The following is a 21,508-nucleotide window of genomic DNA, read 5'->3' as shown; positions in this document are numbered from 1 at the left end:
TTGTGCAGGGGACTTGTGGCTGCCACAGCTTGGGCCTCTGTGGCTCTAAGGCCCTAGGAAGGAAGTGTTAGTGTGGCCGCCAATCCTCATCAGTAACCTGTGCTCTCCCCTCCCCTCCTCCCCAGCCTGGGGCTGGTGCTCCCACCCTACAGCACCTTCTACCTCCAAGCCAACCTCAGCGACCAGATCCTGCAGGTCAAGTGTAAGTGGCCTGGCCCCTGCCTGCGCCCTGCACCCCTGCCTCTGCCCCTGCACCCTTGGCCGGCCCCAGGCAGCATAGCCAGCCGCGCTTGCCGGCAAGGCAGCCCCTCCTGCCAAGTCTGCCCAGCCTCAGGCGTGCCCACAGGCTGGGAAACCAGCCTTCGAAAGTCTGTGGAAATCTGCATGCTTGCCTTTCTCAGATTTGGTTCTAGACCATTCTCTCATGGTTTCCGTTGAGGATTGTTTTCGGTTTTTCCTAGCCCGTGTCTTCCCTTCTAAGCCTGCCTGCCCTAAACACTCCTGGGGACTACATTCCTAGAAAGCACCCCTGCCCCTCCCTTCTCTTCTGACTTCCTTCCCCTGTTCCTCCTGTGGTGCCTCCTTTGTCCCAAGATCTCTTGTCCTCTGTTCCTCCCCCAGCCGCTCTTCCCTCTCCTCCTCCAGGTCACCTTCTCCCACCATCTCTCCTCTCATTTCTCTCCCCCCTTCCTCCCCATTCCCTCTTCCTCTCCCTCCTGCTCAGTACCTCTCACTTTCCCACCATCCCTTCTCCCCAACCCAGAACCCCTGCCCTCCCCCTCTCCCTTTGTCTGTGTTCTTTCCTCTCTCCTCCTTCCCTTCCTCTTTTCTCCCTCACTTCTGGCTTACACCCTTCTCTTATCCCCCTCCCTGCTCCCCCTCCCTCTTTCACCCCTACACTCCATCTCTCTCATCCTTTCTCTCTCCTTCCCTCTCCCTCCTTGGCTCTCCCACTCCTCTGCCTGTGGCTCCCCATGCATGCCTGCTCACCATGGGCCTCTCTGGAAAGGCCTGGATCTCAGGCCTGGCCCTGCCTGCCCAATGCCAGAGGTCACTGGGAGGGAGGCTGGGGCTCCGGCCCCACCGGGCGCCCCCGCACCTGCCTGGCCGACTGGGGCTCATCTCCTTTGAGTTTCTCGCTCTCTCTTTCTCTCTCATGTCGTTTTTTGCAAGAAGTTTCCTTTCGGTATGATGATGAGACACAATATTTTCATTCAAACAGTCATTGAATAAAATATTGTTTGTGCCCCTCCCCTTCCCCTCCCCCTTTTCGTTTGTTTTTGTGTTTGTGTTTTTGTTTTCCTCGCTTTCTCTCTTGGTGGACTGTCCCAGTGCCAATCAGCAAACTGAAGGGCAAGTATATTCAGAACCAGTGCACCCTCCTCTCCCCACCCCACCTGCCCTCACGCCCCTGCTTGCCCCCCTTCCTGCCCAGGACCAGCCACACCCCTGCCCTCTGGGGCTCCCTCCCAGCATCCCTTGGCTCCTCGGTTCTTGCTTTTCCTCTGATCCTGACACCCCTCTTAGAGCCAGTAGCCCACTTCTGGGGCTGTCTGCGGAGAGTTCTCCAGCGTCTCCTGTGGGCCCAGACCCCTTCCTCCTATTCCCTAGTTTTTGTGGGACCCCATGGGAAGCCCTTTGCCTCTCCAATTTCTCTGCCCCTCTAAGACAACTCAACAGTGGGAACAGAGCTGGATGCTCTCCACCACCACCTTCCCAGCAGGGCGGGAAGCTTGAGATACAGTTGATAGGTCAGCCCTCAGGGGGCTCATGTAAGATGTGGAAGAGGGAAATCCCAGCAGGCACCCTCAATGGCACTTAGGCCTCTGTTCTGCTGTGGCCCCAGAGCTCACAGCCCTCCTAGAAGAGGTGGCAAGGCTCAGAAGCCTTAGTGGGGGGTCACACAGGCCACCAGGCCACAGGAGGGCAAGGCTAACCAGTCATCCTGGGTTCCCATTGCTTTGCTAAGGACCCTTGGGCAATCCCTGATCTTAGGTACTCGCTGTTCCTAGGAAGAGCCCATAGGTATGGGAAAGCTATTACCCTGGGGAAATAAAGGCAGATTCGGAAACCATAGGCTTCATCAGGCATGGATCCCCAGAGCCAACCAGAGGAGACCAGGCTACTGACAAAGGAAAGGATCCCAAGTCAGGTTGCAGAACAGTAGATGGTGAACGCCAGGCCTTGACAGAGGACGACGGGAGTTAGAAAAGGTGACACATGAATATGTCTGCCATTGGTGCACAGAGAGCTATCTTCCCAGGGAACATTTGACCCTGTGGGGCATGGAGAACCACATGGGGATGTCCCCAAACTGGAAGCAAAGGACTCCCCAAGAAACCGAGAGGACTTGTCTAACCTAGTCCAACAAAGGAAATAAGCTGTCCTTGCTGGCCAGGGTCAGAGTGGGTTGCATAGTTCCACTGGCTTGAGTTGTCTTTTCTCCCACTCACACCCCACATACTGACCCTAGAACTTCAAGACCCTGGAAACATAACAAGCATAGTATAGTCTCCCTCCTTGTCCCTCATCCCTCCTTTTTCTTTCTCCTCCTCCTCCTTTCCTCACCCCTACTCCCTCCCCTTTGGCTTGTGTCCAAACCCTGCCTCACAGTCCTATCAGAAAGGAACAGTCCAACCAGTGACTGCCCAGCCCCCCCAAAGCACCTCAAGTTTCCTCTGTCCAGAACTTTGCAGTGCATCGTGGGAGTATTTGGGAACAGTGAGAATCCCTCTTCTGGGATGACTAAAGCGCCGGGGTGAAAGAGAGTTCGGGATGTGGGTGAGGGTAGGATAGGGAAAGCCAAGTGTGGTGGCCTAGGCCTAAATCCTAGCATTCAAGAGGCTCGGGCAGGAGGATTTCCATGAACTGGAGGCTAGTCAAGACAACAGAGACCATCTTTTTTAAAAATCTAGGGAGTTGAACTGCCAGAATTATACTAGCCAAGGGGCCCTCACAGATACACCTAACAGGGCTGGGGATGTAGTTCAGTTGCAACAGCGCTTGTCATTGCCTGGCATTTATCAAAAGTCCTGACTTCAATCCCCACCATCACATAGTCCAGATGTGACGGCTCCTGCCCATATCCCAGCCCTCTGAAGGTGTATGCATGAGAATCAGAAGTCCAAAGTCATTCTCAGCTGTGTAAGCAAGTTCTAAGTCAACCTGGACTGCAGGAGACCCTGTCTCAAAAAAGTAAAATAAAATAGGCACACAGCAGAGTAACCCAATCCAGCTGGGCAGAAAGAGGCCACAGTGGAGTCCTACAGTCATATTCTCAGGCCTGTGAATACACACCCTTATAAAGACGAGTGTGCACACACTCATACATCCATGCATATAAAGACAAGTCTCACACACTTGTGCATTCATGCATATAAAGACAAGTGTGCACACACTCAGGCATCCATGCCACCTATATGCACAGCTCCTAAGCCTGAGGCACAGGCACAGTTGCTAGACCACCCACCTAGGCACTTCCAGCATTCCCTTCAGGCTCCTCCTTCCCCATGTGCCCTGTGCCCCCAGCTGGGAAAGCAGGTGTGCAGAGTCCACCAGCATCCTTGTCTCGCCACACACTGTGGAACAGTCCTTGCCCCCTAGGTTTCCCTTCACCCAGCATCCTGTTCCAGGAAGGACACCCCACCCTCAGACCTCCACGGTGCACTGCCGTAGCCGCCACCACCAGCTGTTCATGCCCGTCTCTGGTTGGACTGTCTGTGCCTGTGAGAAACCCTTTCGGTTTGGCCATGTTGATGCCTGACACAGAACAAAAGCAAGACCTACCAAAATGCAAACAGCTGCAGCAAAGAGAGCTAAAAATCCGCAGCCAAAAGCCAATTCCCTTCCTCAAAGTCTCTTTGGAGGCAAAGGAAGCTCAGCATGCGGTTTTTCCATTATGGATGTGATAGAACAAGACTGGCGCCTCCCCCAGACCATGCATATATATAGCAGTGTGTGTATATATATGTGTGTGTGTGTGTGTCCGTGTATATGTGCTATACAGCAGTATGGAAGCATATACAGCCACGCCAAGGGACTCACTACCGACAGAGGACCAGGCCCGGGCAACATATTGGCTATAACTGCCCTTCTCCTGCGATGCTGTAGTTTCCACAGGCCCTACACCCTCCTCGCCCTCCCTTCTCTTTGGCTCAAACCTGAACGTGGAAGTGGCGGGTTCCCTCTTTGCTGGTGTCTTCCCCTTCCCTTAAGCCGCCTGTCCCTACCTGCCCCTCCAGCCCCAACAGCTCTGAGCCCCCTGGCCTCCTGCCTTCCCAGCCCCCGCCGGATAACCCCCCGTTTCTGTTGCAGATTTTGAGTTCCTGCTCCCCAGCAGCTTTGAGTCTGAAGGACATGTTTTCATTGCTCCCAGGTAGCTTGCGTGTGGCCTTGCTAAGGCGTCCTCCCCTCCCCCTGACTGCCCTGCCCTATCTCCTGCACTGCTGCCTGGAGCTCTGTGTGTCTATGTCCTGTGCAGTGATGCTCCTAACCCCGTGCATAGCCCGGTATGTGCGGCCGTGTGCATACCCAGGCCATGTAGCCACACCAGGCAGCAGTAGCCAGTACCCACAGCCTGTGTCCTACCAGGCCTGGGGCAGGAGGGCTTTGGGATTCTCTACAACCTTCTGTGCCCTCCCAGGCAACCAGGAAAGAGCCCTTTCTACCTTGGGCTGGCCTGTCCCCTAACGCGCCCTCGGTGGGCAGCTGCTGCTCTGGTTTGTGGTGTCCTGTCCATACCTCCACCCAACTCCCACCCCCATGGTTGTCCTGTGTCAGTGTTCGTGTGGGTCTGAGGGCTGAGCCACCCAGAGCCCCTGTGGGTAGTGCCAACTGTGCCAGTCCTGAGGAGTGGGAAGGAGGGCAAAGGCTTTGAGGATCTTCTCTGGCGAGTGAGGGCTCTGGGCCCAGAGCCAACCCTGGAGTCACTCAGTGTGAACACACACATGACAGTATACACACAATCTGCCATAGACTACCTCTGAGGAGGCCTTCTGGTGCTGAAGCCCTCTCTTGTGACCTGAGTTTTGAATGAGAGCACTCCCCGGCACCACATGGGGCTCTGGATACCCCTAACCTCTGTGTGTATGCACGTTGTGTGCATGCACCCACAAGTCTCTATAGATGTTTGTACTTGTGAGTCATTGTGTACGTGTGCCAGAGGCCATGGGTAAATGTGGGATGGGCTGTATTTAGTAGTGATTGGGAACGGCCTGTGAGACACATGCAGAAACTGAGGGAAGAGATCTGTGTGTCATAATAACTGGCTCAAGAGTATGAATAAGTGTGCAAAAATGAGCAAATGAAGTGCCCTACAATGTGACCACGCATATCACGTGTGTGGTATGTCTTGTGCACAGCTGTGTGGTATCACTGGGTACATCCATACGGAGGGTACACGTCACATAGGCAGTGAGGGACGGTGAAGAAGTGGGGGGCTGAGATCCAGTCCCAGGTGCCCACACTCATGGGTCCTGGCACAGCATGGGGAAGTAGCACATTTTTTTAATTACCCACAGAGTTGCTGTCATATAGGCCACTGGAGAGGTCCCTGGTGGTAGGGGAGTGGATAAGGGATTGAGCAAGAGAGATGGTTCCACCCATCAGGAGAGAGAGAAACATTGTTCTCCAAGAACCTTCTCGAGGTTCTGTCGTACCCATGTTTGCTGGACCCAGAGCCTGCACCTCGTGAGGGCCTGCTCACCTTGAGGGAAGGAACAGCCAGTCCGGGACCTACACATTCCTACTGACTTCCCAACTGTGGCATGATGAAAATAAGGAGCCCCAGGAAACCAGGATGCATTGCCCAAAGGCACAAGGCCAGGAAGAGGCAAGATGAGGCCTTAGACCCCACCGTGCCCAAGAGAACACTGTAGGGCTTCAGGCAGATGAGCCAGTCACCAACATTTGCATTTCCCGAGGCCTCTTGGGTGCACCATTTGGGATCAGCTATACAGGAGAGATGGCAGGTTCTACAGGGCCAAGACCAGGAAAGAGAAAACCCACCAGGGCGGAGGAAGCAGACCCCCATCCTCTGTCCACTCTGCCTTCCTTAAGTTCAAGCAGCCTACAGGCCCACAGCGACCACAGCTTGTGAGAACATTCATGCCCCACCCCCCAACCTGGACTTCTCAGCCTTTGTCCAGGCTAACCCATCAGGAAGCCTGGAACCCTCTGCCCTGTGCGGCCCCCCAAGCCCACTCTTCTTGCCCCTCCCTACCCTAGAGAGTATTGCAAGGACCTGAATGTCTCAGACAACAACACTGAATTCCTGAAAAACTTCATTGAGCTCATGGAGAAAGTGACTCCAGACTCGAAGCAGTGTGAGTATACGGCAGGGCGTCTGGATCTGGGCAGCACCTGGGGTCAGGGCATAGCGAGGGGAGGGAGGGGTCATACCCACAGAAGCCTGGAGACAAGCAGGCAAGGTCTGACCAGGGCATAGAGAAGGCTTTCACCAGAGCCCTGGAAACTAGGGGAAGCGATGATCGGGAGCTACAATAAGACATCCTTCCAAGTTATCCTTCTGTTCCAGGCAATAACTTCCTTCTGCATAACTTGATTTTGGACACGGGCATTACACAGCAGTTAGTCGAACGTGTGTGGCGGGACCAAGATCTCAACACGTATGCACCACCACCCTGGCTGTGACTGTGTGTGGCAGGAGGCTGGGGTTGACCCAGAGGCCCTGGCCTTGCACAGTAGAACGCAGGTCTGTGACCCCACCTCCCTGTTGTCCCCAGGTACAGCCTGCTAGCCGTATTTGCTGCCACGGATGGCGGCATCACACGTGTCTTCCCCAACAAGTAAGTGACCAACCCCACTCACCAACAGCCCTCCCTGTCTGGGACCTAACCATTACTACCCAGAAGCCTCTGCATTGCTAAGACCATTGTATACCACAAGCTGCCCCTGGTATCCAGTCATATACCCACTGAGCTCTGCCTGTCATGGGCGCTCTAGGGCAGCCGAAGACTGGACAGAGAACCCTGAACCCTTCAATGCCAGCTTCTACCGCCGCAGCCTGGATAACCACGGTTATGTCTTCAAGCCCCCACACCAGGACTGTGAGTGTCTGTCCACGGTGCCCATCAGCAGGTGGGAGGCCTTAGCTGAGACCAGAGACATGTGAAGAGAAAGGCCATGTCAAACACTGTCTGGGGTGCTGGAGGCTTAGACTGGGTCTAGTCCCGGGTTGGTAGGACCCAGTTTGGAGTGGCCAGTATGGGCAGCCTTCCCTTCTGACTGCTCCACCCATCCATCCCAGCCCTGTTAAGGCCACTGGAGCTGGAAAATGACACGGTGGGTGTCCTCGTCAGCACAGCTGTGGAGCTGAGCCTAGGTCGTCGCACACTGAGGCCAGCAGGTGAATACGAAGACGGAGGTGGGGCAAGAGACAGTAGTCAGGAAACCAACTAGGTAGGTAGCATACAGTCCACTGCTCTCTCCCACAGTGGTGGGTGTCAAACTGGACCTAGAGGCTTGGGCCGAAAAGTTCAAGGTGCTTGCCAGCAACCGCACCCATCAAGACCAACCTCAGAAGGTATTTGGGCAGGGGAAGGAAAGTAAGCCCAGCAGTGTCCTCTCTGGAGTCCCCAAGGACCCCTAACGAGCCTGCCACTTGGAGTGGCTCCGGCACCTGTGGGAAGCCGGGGTACTGCAGATAGGCTGCAGAACCAGCATATGGAGGGTGGCAGAAACGAGGGAAACTGGTTGGCACCTCACAGACCCATTCTCTGCCCAGCAGTGCGGCCCCAGCAGCCACTGTGAGATGGACTGCGAGGTTAACAATGAGGTGAGTGCTGACTCTGCTCTGGACCCCAACTTCCCTCATCCCCAGACTTCTTGGTCCCCCGTGACTCCTAGCCTGCCTTTAGATCTTGACACCCCTACCCTGACTTCAGGCTTGACAAACCTAGAGCAGTGGAGCCCCTCATTCAGAGTAGTTTGACTGCCAGCTCCTGAAATAGTCTGGGGCGAGGTCCCTCACCGTATTTATCCCCCTTCCCTGCCTCTTAGGACCTACTCTGTGTCCTCATCGATGACGGAGGATTCCTGGTACTGTCAAACCAGAACCATCAGTGGGACCAGGTGAGGGTCCGGAAGAAAGTGAAAGGAAGGGATAGGGCAGAGCCCTCTAGAGGTGCGGCACCGCCAGCCCTGTGATTATTGCTCCCTTCCTGCATCACCAGGTTGGCAGATTCTTCAGTGAGGTGGATGCCAACCTGATGCTGGCCCTCTATAATAACTCATTCTACACCCGAAAGGAATCCTATGACTACCAGGCAGCCTGTGCCCCACAGCCTCCTGGAAACCTGGGTGCTGCACCCCGGGGTGTCTTTGTGGTGAGCTCCCAGAAATGCCCGGATATGGGGAGGGAGCGGTTGGAAGACCCGCCTACAGCGAACCCTCCCCCTCCTCTAACATTTGAGAGAGCTGGGGTTGACCTAGAGCCAGAGGCAACAGTAGAAGCCCGTGCTCCTCTCTCCACTACAGCCAACCATTGCAGACTTCCTTAACTTGGCCTGGTGGACCTCTGCTGCCGCCTGGTGAGTCCTGGAGGAGTGCTTGGTAAAGGTGGCCAGGAAGGCACTGGCCTCTTCTAACCGCCAGTACTCGGTGCCCCTTGCTCTACAGGTCCTTATTCCAGCAGCTACTCTACGGCCTCATCTACCACAGCTGGTTCCAGGCAGGTAGGTAGGACTTGGGAGGCTCGGCCTCAAATCTACACCACGGGTGGGAACTGCCGTCCTCCCGCTTCCCTGGGAGGGCGGGGCTTAGGGCTGAGCCAAGCTGAGGCTGACACCGTGTCAGGGTCTGTGGGCGGGGCTGAGGCGTCTGGGCCCCGCAGACCCGGCAGAAGCCGAGGGCAGCCCCGAGACGCGCGAGAGCAGCTGCGTCATGAAGCAGACCCAGTACTACTTCGGCTCGGTGAACGCGTCCTACAACGCCATCATCGACTGCGGAAACTGCAGCAGGTACTTGCCAGGGCGAGAGGCGGCGCGTGTTGGAGGGGTGTGGTCTGTTTGGTGGGCGTGGTCATGGCCGTGGCTCCGGGGAGGAGCGAACCTCCTAGATGCCGCCCTCCGATCGTCCCTCCAGGCTGTTCCACGCGCAGAGACTGACCAACACCAACCTTCTGTTCGTGGTGGCTGAAAAGCCGCTGTGCAGCCAGTGCGAGGCGGGACGGCTGCTGCAGAAGGAGACACACTGTATCCTGCCCCCGCCCTCCCCGCGCCCCTCCTGCCCTATGCTCCCCTCTGTGTCGCTGCTGCCGCCTCCTCCTTGACTCCACACCCATGCCCAGCGGACGGCCCGGAGCAATGTGAACTGGTGCAGAGACCGCGGTACCGAAGAGGCCCTCACATCTGTTTTGACTACAACGCCACGGTGAGTCGGGGGAGCGGCGCTGCTGACGTCCACGATCCTGCGCCGGCTGGGGGACGACCGCCTGCTTGTTTCCTTCCCCGCTGCAGGAAGATACCTCAGACTGTGGCCGCGGAGCCTCCTTCCCGCCGTCGTTGGGCGTCCTGGTTTCCCTGCAGCTGCTGCTCCTCCTGGGCCTGCCGCCTCGGCCACAGCCTCAAGTTCACTCCTTTGCTGCCTCTCGCCGCCTCTGAGCGACACCCCCCCAACACACACACACACCATACCCCCGCCTTGGCCTCCTACTCTTTCGCTCACCCTCCCATCCCCCTCATCCCACAGTCCACAACCTAGCGCCTGGGCCACTCCCTCACTGAAGGACCTGGGCCCCTCCCCCCAGAGCCTGTGCCTTGGGGCAGGGGAGCCCCAAAGTAGGGTGTCATGGTGTTTGGCACTCAAGATTTATCTTACCCCTGAACTGTCCAAGTGCCCACAGACCCCGGACTCATCTCCGTGGGCTGGGACAAGGAGGCCACAAGTACTGGTGCCAAACCAGGCCCCCACCGACCAACCTGCCTGGAGATTTCCTCTGTGTAGGCAACCCTGCCTCTGCTGGGTGCCCCTAACCTGACCCTTTGGCCCCACCCACGCTCAAACTCACCTTCTCTGGGGAAAATAACGGAAGAAGAGAGGTAGTAGTGGTGAGAGAGATTCTGGGGCAGCCCCCCATAGGCTCCTGCTCCTTTCAGACCTACAACCACAAACCCACGCCCCAGCCTTGCAGATGTCAGGACAGTCTCACAATGACATCAGTTCGAACACACCCCATACACACCTGGACCCCTGAAAGCAGAAACTGGACTCTCATTAGACATACTCCAGAGGGAGCACACCAACGGACATGGGCACACACCATGGGGGGCCCACAAAGCCTTACACAGGGCAGAGGTCAGGGAGAGGGTAGGCCTGTGCCTTCCGTCTCTGTTCCCCTCTGCCTACACTCGGAGATGATGCAGCCCGGCTGGCCCTCCCATCTCTAAAGCTGAATGTCAGACAGTGCCAAATGCTGGGGAAGGCCTCTTTGTTTCACCCCTAGCCACCAGTGTCCCCTCCAGTCCCCCTCTCCCTGCGAGGTGCTCATTATGTCCATTCCTCACTAGTGTCAGGACCCTAGTAGGACCACGCATCACTGCCTGAACCCCTTTAGCAGAAGAACCCCTCCAGACATTGCTCTTTGCCTTAGCAGGGGTGACTTGGTCTCTCCTGGCTGGGCCATCCCACCCCCAATCTGGTTCTTACACACCCAGGCCCAACTCTTTGTTCCTTGTAAACACGCACACGTGCACACACACACACACAAACACTCCCTCCCTTAGGAGGCCAAATTGCCCCTCCCTTGCTGAACACACACTTCTACCGTGCACACACATAAACACTGTGCGTGCGCGCACACACACACACACACACACACACACACACACACACACACGAGTCTGGGCCTGGACATATCTCTTCACACGATTCGTCCATGTCATCTCCCAAAGGCATCCCAACCTGGGGCCAATAGGGGACTGAGGGCCGGGGGGTGTAGCCATGAGGCTCAGCTGGACCGGGAGGAGGGGGGAGGGTGATGCATTAATTAATGGCTTCGTTAATTAATGTCACGTTGCTTGTTGCTTTCTCAGTGTGTGTATGGTCCATGCCCAATGCTGGTGACAGGGTGGGCGTCCATGATGCGTGCCCAGCCTGGATGTCCGCTGTGTCCTGTGGGGGCGTGTGTAACTGTAGTGTAGTCAGGTGCTCAATGGAGAATATAAACAAAAAAGAAACAAACGTATACAGAAAAATAAGTATATATTTTAAGTTTAAAAACAACAGTCCCCATCAAGTAGTTGTCCGTCCCCCAGCTGGGTCCATTCCTCTCATCCGCCCGCCTGACCTGGCTGTCCTCTCACCTTGGGCTGAGGGACTTGGGGGGCCATTTCCTTTACTTTGCCCTTTTTTTGTTGTTATTCTATTTTGTACAGACAAGTTGGAAAAACAACAGCGACAAAAAAAAAGTCGAGAAACTTTGTAAAATATCGTGTGTGTGATTCCTTGTAAAATATTTTCAAATGGTTTATTACAGAAGATCAGTTATTAAATAATGTTCATATTTTCACTTCAAACAGTTTTCATCCGCTGTGTGGGCCTTGGGTTGAGGACTGGGTAGCTATGGTGACAGGTGGCTGTGACCGCTGAATATCACCCTGCTCTGTCAGAGGAGAAGCCAAGGCCGTCCTGTTTCTCAGAGGTCAAAGAGCATTATAGGACTCCTACCCTTGACGTGGCTTTGTTTCATATCACAAACCTCCAGGAGAGAAACTGTCAAGAGGGGGAAACAGCACCGCCCAGAGTCTCAAGGCCAGGCCAGGACTCTGAGAGAGAGAGAGAGCAATGAAATGATCAATAGGCTGAGGTCTGTCCTCTGTCTGCCCATGTGATCAGACCAGGACCTAACAATAGACCCTCTGCTTGGAGAGACACAACACAAGTTAGTTCCCACACCCATCCATTGCCCTGAGGATGCCAGGATCTGGTCCAGCCAGGAGTAAATGGGGACTCCATCATGAGTCAGGGAGGTCAGAGGCCAGGACAGTTCCTGCACACACACAGTCCCTTCTGTGTGAGAGAGACAGAGAGAGAAGAGAGACAGACAGACAGACAGACAGACAGACAGACAGACAGACAGATGGGATCTCCCTGCGTAGGCCCAGCTGGCCTGGTTGCCAGGAGACTGAGGGGGCACAGGCCACCTGATGTCACAGGACTCCTTCCAGGTTGGTGTCCACCTCATTGATAAACATCTTGCCGGATCATCTGTCCTCTGGGCTTGTGTGGTTACCATTCCACACTGGTTCACCAGGTATATTTTAATACTAACTTTAGCTTTATGACCTCTACATTAGGTTTAGTTTGGTTTGGTTTTTTAGCATAAGCATAGCCGTAAGGCAGCGGACAGCCTGAGGTGTTCGCGCCTTGCCCTGTGTTCTTCCAGTGCCAAGCTTGGCAACAAGTCCTGTACCCACTGAGTCCTCTCACCAGCCTGGCCCCTGCCTTCTCTTCACGGGGAGAGAACTAAAGCCACCAACATAGACGCTCCTAAATTGGATGCTTACTCTTTTCCTCAAGGTAGCAGGGTCAGGGACTCATTCACTCTGGGCCCCTGCAGGTTAGCCAGCTAAGTTCTCACCGTGATCTCAAGCACAGTTACCAGCATAGCATCCCCACAGCACAGACGAGCAAGGGAGGGAAGGGTTGAAGAAAACCAGTGAAAGCTGGGTGTGGTAGTACTAGCCTGTAACCCACACTGGGGAAGTGGAGACAGGAGACTCAGGAGTTCAAGGCTATCCTTAGCTACACAGGGAGTTCCAAGCCTGAACTGGGCTCCATGAGACCCCTCAAAATTGAAAAAAAAAAAAAATCAGCTAAGGTCTCAAGTGGCAGGACTTGGAAGATGGCTCAGTTGGCAACGTGCCTGCTGTGCAGACACGAGGACCTGAATTCAGGGTCTCAGCTCCCATGAACAAAGCCCGGTGCAGTGGTCTTTAACCCCAGCACTGGGATCGGTGGCCTGAAGAGTTGGGACAGGAGGCAGAACCCCAGAGTTCATGGAACCAGCTAGCCTAACTGGACTGATGAGTTCCCGGTTCAGTGAGAGGCCCTGTCTCAAAACATAAATATAAATATAATTCCAGCACTGGAGAGGCCAAGGCAGGTGGACTTGTTTGTTTGAGACCAGACTGGTTGGTCTATGTAGTGAGTTCCAGGCCACCCATGGCTGCACAATGAGATCCTGTCTCAAAAATAAATAAGGAAGTGATAGATGCCATACACACATGCTCACACAAGAGCATGAGGGCCTGCTGTGTCCGTACACACACACACACACACACACACACGGACTAGCTGGAGGAAACACTTGGATTCAAAACATTTTTTAGATTTATTTATTATGCATACAGTGTCTGTCTGCACGTCTGCCTGCAGCCAGAGGGCGCCAGATCTCATCTCACTATGGGTGGTTGTGAGCCACCATGTGGTTGCCTGGAATAGAACTCAGGACCTCTGGAAGAGCAACCAGTGCTCTTGATCACTGAGCCATCTCTCAACATGTTAAAGGACATTCTAGGCCTCAGCCAAGATGCAGTTTCTCTCACTGCTGCAGGAGCTGTCCTCATACCTCAAAACAGCTCCCATGCTTTGAAACAGCACACATGATTTGAGGCAGGGGCAGGGTTGTCAGATCAAGTTCAGTCAGTTCTGATTTGCAGATAATTTTTTGATGTTTCTTTCGTTTTGTTGTTGTTGTTTTGTTTGTTGGTTGGTTTTTTTCACTTTGTTGTTGTTGTTGTTGTTGTTTTTGAGACAAGGTTTCCCTGTAGCTTTGGAGCCTATCCTGGAACTAGCTATTGTAGACCAGGCTAGCATCAAACTCACAGAGAGATCCACCTGCCTCTGCCTCCCAAGTGCTGGGATTCAAGGTGTGCACCACCACCGCCCGGCTTTTGTTGTTTCTTTTGAGACAGAGTCTCGTGTTGCCCAGTGTGACTTCAAACTACAGGTGGTCCTGATCATCCTGCTTCAGCCACCCAACTGCTGGGAATACTGGCATGCACCATCACCACACAGACTCTGATAAATTTTTAATAAATTAATAATAAATATGTCTTTTGACCAGGCAGTGGTGGTACGCACCTTTAATCCCAGCACTAGGGAGATGGAGGTAAATGGATCTCTGAGTTCTGAGTTTGGGACCAGCCTGATCTAGAGAATTGAGTTTCAAGACAGTCAGGGAGGGGCTAGAGAGATGGCTCAGAGGTTAAGAGCATTGCCTGCTCTTCCAAAGGTCCTGAGTTCAATTCCCAGCAACCACATGGTGGCTCACAACCATCTGTAATGGGATCTGGTGCCCTCTTCTGACCTGCAGTCATACACACAGATAGAATATTGTATACATAATAAATAAATAAATATTTTAAAAAATAAATCCTACCAGTATTTTAAAAGAAATAAAAAAAGACAGTCGGGGATACACAAAGAAACCCTGTCTTGAGAAAACAAAAACAAAAAGGGGGATTGGCCCTTGATTCCTGTCACTCATGTGGGTCACTGTCAATATTGACGGTGTATCATCAGTGTAGAATCTGTGCTATCTCTTTGTTCTGAGTAAACTTATTCTTTCTTTGAGGGAAAGTGGGTTTTTGGTTGTTTTGGTTGAGAAGGTGTATGTTTGTGCATGCATGTGTGTGTGTGTGTGTGTGTTTAATATTGCATGGGACATCGTCCCTACCCTGAAAATTATTTATTCAAATCTGACTGAATTGTTGACTCTGAATTTTGTTTTGGTTGGTTTTCCTTCTTATTGTTGTTTTGGTTTGTTTTTTTTTCTTTGTTTTATTTTTTCAAGACGGGATTTCTCTGTGTAGCCTTGGCTGTCCTGGAACTAACTCTGTAAACCAGACTGGCCTTGAACTCACAGAGATCTGCCTGCCTCTGCCTCCCAAGCACCAGGATTAAAGGTGTGTGCCACCACCACCCAGGAACTCTATATTTTAATTTGCTAAGCCAAATTTAACAAACACTGGTATGTGGCATACAGTAGGAACCCTGACCCCAGACAAAAATAAAGGATGGAAGGCAGCTTTAGACACACAGGCAGTTGTGCTGAGATGAAAGAGTTCTGCATTTTATAATAAAGTCCCTTGTCATAGAATTCATCACATTTTTTAAACTAGGCACTTTTTAAAAAGCAACAATATGTAACAAAAAAATCTCAGGACTGGAGAGATGGCTTGGTGGTTAGAAGTGCTTGCTGTTCTTACAGAGGACCTGAGTTCCACCCCCAGCACCCACATCTGCTAGCTCACAACCTAACTCCAGCTCCAGGGATCCATCATCCTCTTGTGGCCTCTGTGAACTGCATACATAACGGCAGATACACGCATACATGTAAACAAAAATATTTTAAAATAAACCTCAAGAAACACCCTGCTGGCAGCCACCATAGTATGAAGTTGAGCCCAGACCAACCTGGATGGTACCTGTAGGAAGAGCTCTCTCAGCTGCAGTGGAATCAAGTCTCTGGTGGGAAAAAAGTCACTGAAGTAGCAAAGCCTCACCCCTTGCTACTCCTCAGGTGAAAAACCTCAGTTCATGAGGCACGTCCAGTTCACTGGAACAAGATCAATGTGAACACCCCAAATGAACTGACACTTACATTTGTGCCTTCTTTGATCCTTATGGTAAGAAGAATGCCGGGAGGTGGTAGCACACACCTTTAATCCCAGCACTGGGGAGGCAGAGGCAGAGGCAGAGGCAGAGGCAGAGGCAGGCGGATCTCTGTGAGTTCGAGACCAGCCTGGACTGCAAAGTGAGTTCCAGGACAGTCAGGGCTAGACAGAGAGGATGTGTCTTGAAAACAAAGGGGAGCCTGAAATCCTCACCATTTTTGAGGTCTGTGAAATTGCACTTCAAAAATGTTCAGTCAATATCACATTGACTCCAAATAATGGAACAAGAGTTCTAGCCCGCCTTAGGCTCTTATTTGCCAGACCACGGAGTTTCTCATTAGTTCACACACATTGGTACCACACACCAGAACCTTTCAACATCTTTATGTACCCGCTTACAAAAACACTGCTGCACCTGTACAAATGACAAATGGTCACTCCCATCCAGAGAACTCAACAAGTGTGTGGTCCAAGGCTATGCTGCCTCCTGATCCTGCGCACTCAACACCTCGTTTGCCTTCCCAGATCCGCGATCCTATCCTGACCCCGACTTCCCTAACTGGCTCCCCCGCCCTCCTCTAGAACTGGAGGAGTCAGCCCTGAGAACTACAACTCCCAAGCACCCCCGCCTAACCCGCTACGGGACCGGTCGGACGCACGGCTTCTGGGACTTGTGGTTCTATGTGGAAACCGGTCGGCTCTGTATACGGACTCCGTATCCCAGCATGCCGAGGAGCCGGAAGGCAAGGGCTCAGAGGGCACAGGGCCGAGGCGGCCGCCGGGGGCGCGCAGGCGCGGCGTCCCTGTTTGTCGGTCCCGGAGAAGGGAGGAGGTACCGTCAAGTCAAAACCGTATCCCAGAAGGAGCTAAACGGTCTTGACTTGGGCCGGAACAAGACACCAGTACCCCGCAGAGCCTCACAGTGGATGGAGGACGCCCAGCCTTGAGATCAACACTAGCCTGGCCAACCTGGCCGCTGGGCCTACGGAACCGGCCGGCAGGCGTGCCCAAGCCGCTCAGGGCCTAACCTCAGGTCCTCGGCCAGGGGCATAGGCTCTGGCCTGGCAGCAAGGCTTTCTCTTCCTCTTGGAGCTACAACCGGACCAGACCGGAACCAGAGCCTTCCCAGAGAGCAGTGAGTAGCCGGGCCTGGGCCTCCCGTCGGGGCCGGACTGGGACGAGGCCCCGGGGAGGCCCCTAGGCCACCTTCCTCACCTTCCCTCAAGTCGACGTCCGCCGGGAAAATGCAGCGCGCCCTCCCCGGTGCCCGCCAGCATCTGGGGGCCATCCTGGCCAGCGCCAGCGTGGTGGTGAAGGCGCTGTGCGCCGTGGTACTGTTCCTCTATCTCCTTTCCTTCGCCGTGGACACGGACTGCCTGGCGGTCACCCCGGGCTACCTTTTCCCACCCAACTTCTGGATCTGGACCCTGGCCACCCATGGGCTGATGGAACAGCACGTGTGGGACGTGGCCATCAGTCTGGCCACAGTAGTGGTGGCCGGACGATTACTGGAGCCCCTCTGGGGAGCCTTGGAGCTGCTCATCTTCTTCTCGGTGGTGAATGTGTCCGTGGGGCTTCTGGGGGCCTTCGCCTACCTCCTCACCTACATGGCTTCCTTCAACTTGGTCTACCTGTTCACTGTTCGTATCCATGGCGCCCTGGGTTTCCTAGGTGGTGTACTGGTGGCACTCAAGCAAACTATGGGAGACTGTGTGGTCCTGCGAGTGCCCCAGGTCCGCGTCAGCGTAGTTCCCATGCTGTTGCTGGCTTTGCTGCTGCTGCTCCGGCTGACCACGCTGCTCCAGAGCCCGGCCCTGGCTTCCTACGGCTTTGGACTGCTGTCCAGTTGGGTGTATCTTCGCTTCTATCAGCGCCATAGCCGGGGCCGAGGGGACATGGCTGACCATTTTGCTTTTGCCACCTTCTTTCCGGAGATTGTGCAGCCTGTGGTGGGGCTGCTAGCGAACCTGGTGCATGGCCTCCTGGTGAAAGTCAAGGTATGCCAGAAGACAGTGAAGCGCTATGATGTGGGAGCCCCATCATCCATCACTATCAGCCTCCCAGGCACAGACCCTCAAGACGCCGAGCGGAGAAGGTAACTGGGAATCTTCCAGAATCTTGGCTAGCTAGACTGTGGTCACAGGCCATCCATTGAGGAGCTTGCTCTACACAGGCAGGAGAACTACAGCCTGGAGTTGGGGGCAGCCTCAGAGCGGATTTGGGATTGGGCCTTGAGGAAGGAACTCAGTGTGTAGGCTTCAGGGCTCTAGTGTGTGTTTCTCACCACTTGGCCACTTAACCAGTTTACAGACTGCCCAGTCACCTTTGGTCTGGCCTCAGAATTTTCAGATTCTAGACACTGATCCTGTAGGAGACAGAGACTATTGGTCCCTTTCTCCTGTGATGGGGAGGGGAGCAATGTCTGTGTCCTCAAGTGTTTCCTTCCACTTACCGTAGGATGATTGGGTATTACTAAACTTGCTCCTCTTTCAGGCATGTGTCACCAAACATGGGGACAGGCTGAATGAGCACTGTGGGAACCTGCTGACCACAGCAGGCAGGGCTGAGCCCTCCAACCCAGGGTGTCTGCAGCATCAGTAATTTCACGGCGTCCTTCACTGGACACTGTAGTCAAAGCAGGAGAAAGCTTTTATTCCCTCAGACCTATGGACTCTTTATAGTGTCCAGTGTTATTTTTGAGACTTTTCAGGCCGTGTCTCCCAAGCCTGCTGCGAAGCGAGTTCCTGACTTCAGTGGAGGAACGCTCTTGGGCTTATTCACTCCTGCTGCTGTGTAGTCGAGTGTAGACCGCAACTTCCTTGAGGGAGTTACCAGCGCTAGGTGAGGGAACACACCCGGGCATGCTGCAGGCCTAATTCTGGGCTTTAGAGCTTGAGGGTTTTGAGGGGTGTCCTAACGACAAGTCCATTTTGACCTCATTTAGTAGAGGAAGAGTGAGCTTTCAAGCTGTTTGGATAGGACTGGACCAGAGGTTACCTTGCCCCGGGGAGAGGTCTTGAGTTGCTGTGGTTGACTGGTCATTCAAAAAACCACTATCGGGCTGGAGAGATGGCTCAGTGGTTAAGAGCACTGGCTGCTCTTCCAGAGGTCCTGAGTTCAATTCCCAGCAACCACATGGTGGCTCACAACCATCTGTAATGAGATCTGGCGCCCTCTTCTGGCCTGCAGACATACATGGAGGCAGAATGTTGTATACATAATAAGTAAATAAAATCTTTAAAAAAAAAAAAAAAATGGACAGAAAAGGAAGAGTGGGGATTGGGGCAAGAGGCAGGTTCCTGGCATAGTCTGATGGTTCTTGGCTTACATGGAGTGGGTATTACTCTTACAATTTGTCCTCTGACTGTATGCCACTCTCAGAACCAAAGGACTACAAGCAGGAAGTAGGAATTGAATACTGACAAGGACATCTCCCAGAGTAGTCTGGGGAGTGACAGAGAAGGACTGTTGCTGGGCCAGGTTGGAGTGTGTTGGGTTTTTAATGCCCTTGTCCCTGTTGCTTTTCCTATCTTTTTTCTTGGCATGGTAGACTCTTTGATCTTAGAAGCCATAGAATGGCTGCCTTTAGTGGTAAATAGGCTGAGCCACCAGGATCCATAGTGACCCAGCTACAAGTGGCCACTTGACCTTCTGTGGGCCAGACTGCGGAAGACTTGGGACCTTGTTCTTCACTGAGGCTGTGTTGCTCAGTGAGGAGGGCACATCCTCCTTGAAGGAGTTCCCTGCTGGTGTCCAAGGTGTGGAGAAACACCCAAAGCATGCTACAGGCTAGTTCTGGGCCCTACAGCTTGAGTCTTTCTGGGTGTCTACACAAAATTCCCTGGTGTATTTTCTCACCAAGTCTGCCTCTGAGAACAATAGGGTGTGCCCTGTGCATGCCCACGTGGGCTGTTTCTCTTCTACGTGGGCTCTGCTAAGACTTGGGTGGCTTTGGGAAACTTCTAGAAAGATTATCATAGTTAAGAAGGGTGAAATGATTGAAGTTGATGCTGCTTCATTAACCTTAGCTGAGCCTGGTGAGACAGGCCTATAGTCCCCTCTGCTCGGGAGGCTGAGACAGGAGGATCATGAATTCAAGGTCGGCCTGGGCTCTAAGAGCTAGCTTGAAGCCAGCACGGAGGATTTCATTAACAAGACTTGCCTTTAAAAAAATGATTCGTTTGTTTTAAGTGCTGGGAATATAGCTCTGTGGTAGAATGCTAGCCCTAGGTTTAATCCTTAATAGCACACAAATAAAGGACCCTGTCCCTGGGTATGACACCTGTGCACAGGCAGGAGCTCATCCCCAGGGACTAGGACATTCCACTTGTCTGCCCTGAGGCACTAGATCCGTCTCTAGCCAACAGACTTCACCTGGAGGTCTGACAGTGACGAGGAAGTTCCACATTCTAATTGGCAAAGCAGATCCTGGACCAGTCTCCTGGACCCTGCATGAGGAAGGGAAACCATGGGGTTCTGGGGACCAGTCTCTGATGGGAGGAGTTGGCCTTCTGAGGAAGGTTGCAGAACATGTGCCTCTCCCAAGCCCAGTGTGACCTGTTTTCTCTTTTCTGGCTTTAGGCAACTGGCCCTAAAGGCTCTCAATGAGCGGCTGAAGAGAGTGGAGGATCAGTCTGTCTGGCCCAGCATGGATGATGATGAAGAGGAGGCTGGGGCAAAAAAGGACAGTCCTCTGCCCTCAGAAAAAGCTTCCACACCCCCAGGGAAGGGGACTGCCCCAGAATCCAGTCTCATTACCTTTGAGGCAGCTCCTCCAAAACTGTAACTCCAGACCACTGAGTGTAGCGTCCCAGCTACTCCAGGGCACTGACTGCTCTGAGGATGGGGAGGAGGGCCTTCTGGGGGTCTCTTTGGCCTTCTGCTGTTTCTCAGCAACACTACATGGGACCCTTGCTACCTGGTTCCAACTCCAGACAACCACAATGCCAGGTATGGGGCTTCTGAGCATCAGCCAGTCCAGACCCCCATTTGTGGTAAGACTGTACCTCAGCAGGTGCAGTTCCTCACCAAGGAAGTGGCTGCAGGGACACTGGTGTCGCAGCTCCTGGGCTAGCGTCACATTCGAAACTGGTTGCCAACAGCCCTGAGCCAAGGCAAGGATTTGAAATTGCCAAAAATGTCCTGGGGGCCCAACCAGTATGGGTCTGTACATCTCTGCCCGCCCCCAGACTGCATTCATGTCAGGGTTTCTTGTGCCCTTCTGCTGTGGCAGTGACTGTCTAGCCAGAGCCACTACAGCTCCCAGGTATTTTCTACAGGACCACCTGAGCGGGCAGCCAAGCCCAGCCTCACAGTATCAATAAAGCGGTTCTTTGAGGTGTGGCTCCCTGGCTCCTTTAGGCCGCTTTGTGCAGCCCTCTCGTCCTTACCAAATGCAAAATTAAATGTGTTTTCTGGGTCCTAGGGCTCAGTTCCATGGCAACTCCACCTCACTAAGAATTCCATTGCCCCCACCTCTTCTCTACTACATGCCTGCTACTAAGCAATCTGGTCAGAGCTATTACCTCAGTCCCTTACTCCTTTTTTATCTCCTCAGTCTATTAGGAAGGCCCTGTGCAAGAGGACTTGACAGCTGAAGTCCTCTCCATCTTAAGTTGTCTTAGGCAGGGCATGGTGGCAAACACCTATAATCCCTATCTCAAAGAAAAACCTGAGGCTGAAGGTGGCGCTCAGTCAGTAGGAGCACTTGTTTAGTGCTTACAGAGCTCTGGCTGAGCCCCAGCACTGCGTTAGAGGGGTATGGTACACATACACATGGTATGTATGCTTATACTGTTAGCCCGGTGCTCAGAAGTGGAGGCAGGAGGATCTGAGGTTGAGCTATCATCCTTGGCCACACAGCAGGTTCA

The 21,508-nt window shown here is 53.5% G+C and overlaps 2 protein-coding genes across 10 annotated transcripts in view; both read left to right on the top strand.

The window, feature by feature from the left end:
* Positions 1 to 11,534, top strand: part of Cacna2d2 (calcium voltage-gated channel auxiliary subunit alpha2delta 2) — a 130,381-nt gene extending 118,847 nt beyond the window's left edge. For 2 of the 9 annotated variants that reach the window (XM_075964733.1, XM_075964732.1), the window contains exons 22-39: positions 126 to 202; positions 1,333 to 1,353; positions 4,315 to 4,375; positions 6,226 to 6,323; positions 6,536 to 6,626; positions 6,744 to 6,806; positions 6,964 to 7,067; positions 7,268 to 7,366; positions 7,455 to 7,543; positions 7,745 to 7,795; positions 8,020 to 8,091; positions 8,193 to 8,345; positions 8,497 to 8,549; positions 8,638 to 8,693; positions 8,852 to 8,978; positions 9,103 to 9,213; positions 9,303 to 9,390; positions 9,477 to 11,534. In XM_075964733.1, the coding sequence (XP_075820848.1) occupies positions 126 to 202; positions 1,333 to 1,353; positions 4,315 to 4,375; positions 6,226 to 6,323; positions 6,536 to 6,626; positions 6,744 to 6,806; positions 6,964 to 7,067; positions 7,268 to 7,366; positions 7,455 to 7,543; positions 7,745 to 7,795; positions 8,020 to 8,091; positions 8,193 to 8,345; positions 8,497 to 8,549; positions 8,638 to 8,693; positions 8,852 to 8,978; positions 9,103 to 9,213; positions 9,303 to 9,390; positions 9,477 to 9,620 (1,558 nt within the window). In that variant the 3' untranslated portion in view covers positions 9,621 to 11,534. The remainder of the gene's footprint in view (positions 1 to 125; positions 203 to 1,332; positions 1,354 to 4,314; positions 4,376 to 6,225; positions 6,324 to 6,535; positions 6,627 to 6,743; positions 6,807 to 6,963; positions 7,068 to 7,267; positions 7,367 to 7,454; positions 7,544 to 7,744; positions 7,796 to 8,019; positions 8,092 to 8,192; positions 8,346 to 8,496; positions 8,550 to 8,637; positions 8,694 to 8,851; positions 8,979 to 9,102; positions 9,214 to 9,302; positions 9,391 to 9,476) is intronic. The other 7 variants (XM_075964727.1, XM_075964725.1, XM_075964726.1 and 4 more) reach the window with 7 other exon arrangements.
* A 4,855-nt stretch (positions 11,535 to 16,389) lies between these two features.
* On the top strand, positions 16,390 to 20,975 carry Tmem115 (transmembrane protein 115). Its single transcript, XM_075964710.1, has 2 exons — positions 16,390 to 17,733; positions 20,220 to 20,975. The coding sequence occupies exons 1-2, from the start codon at positions 16,883 to 16,885 to the stop codon at positions 20,422 to 20,424; spliced, it is 1,056 nt and encodes a 351-aa protein (XP_075820825.1). The 5' UTR covers positions 16,390 to 16,882; the 3' UTR covers positions 20,425 to 20,975.
* Positions 20,976 to 21,508: the final 533 nt, after the last annotated feature.

Source organism: Microtus pennsylvanicus, chromosome 3 (genome assembly GCF_037038515.1).
Source record: "Microtus pennsylvanicus isolate mMicPen1 chromosome 3, mMicPen1.hap1, whole genome shotgun sequence".
NCBI lineage: Eukaryota > Metazoa > Chordata > Mammalia > Rodentia > Cricetidae > Microtus > Microtus pennsylvanicus.
This window is presented reverse-complemented; position numbering and strand designations above follow the sequence as displayed.

Coding starts and splice junctions, on each gene's coding strand:
- Tmem115 (XM_075964710.1), top strand. CDS start 16,883: ATGCAGCGCGCCCTCCCCGGTGCCCGCCAGCATCTGGGGGCCATCCTG. Junction 17,734..20,219: donor CAAGACGCCGAGCGGAGAAG/GTAACTGGGAAT, acceptor TTCTGGCTTTAG/GCAACTGGCCCTAAAGGCTC.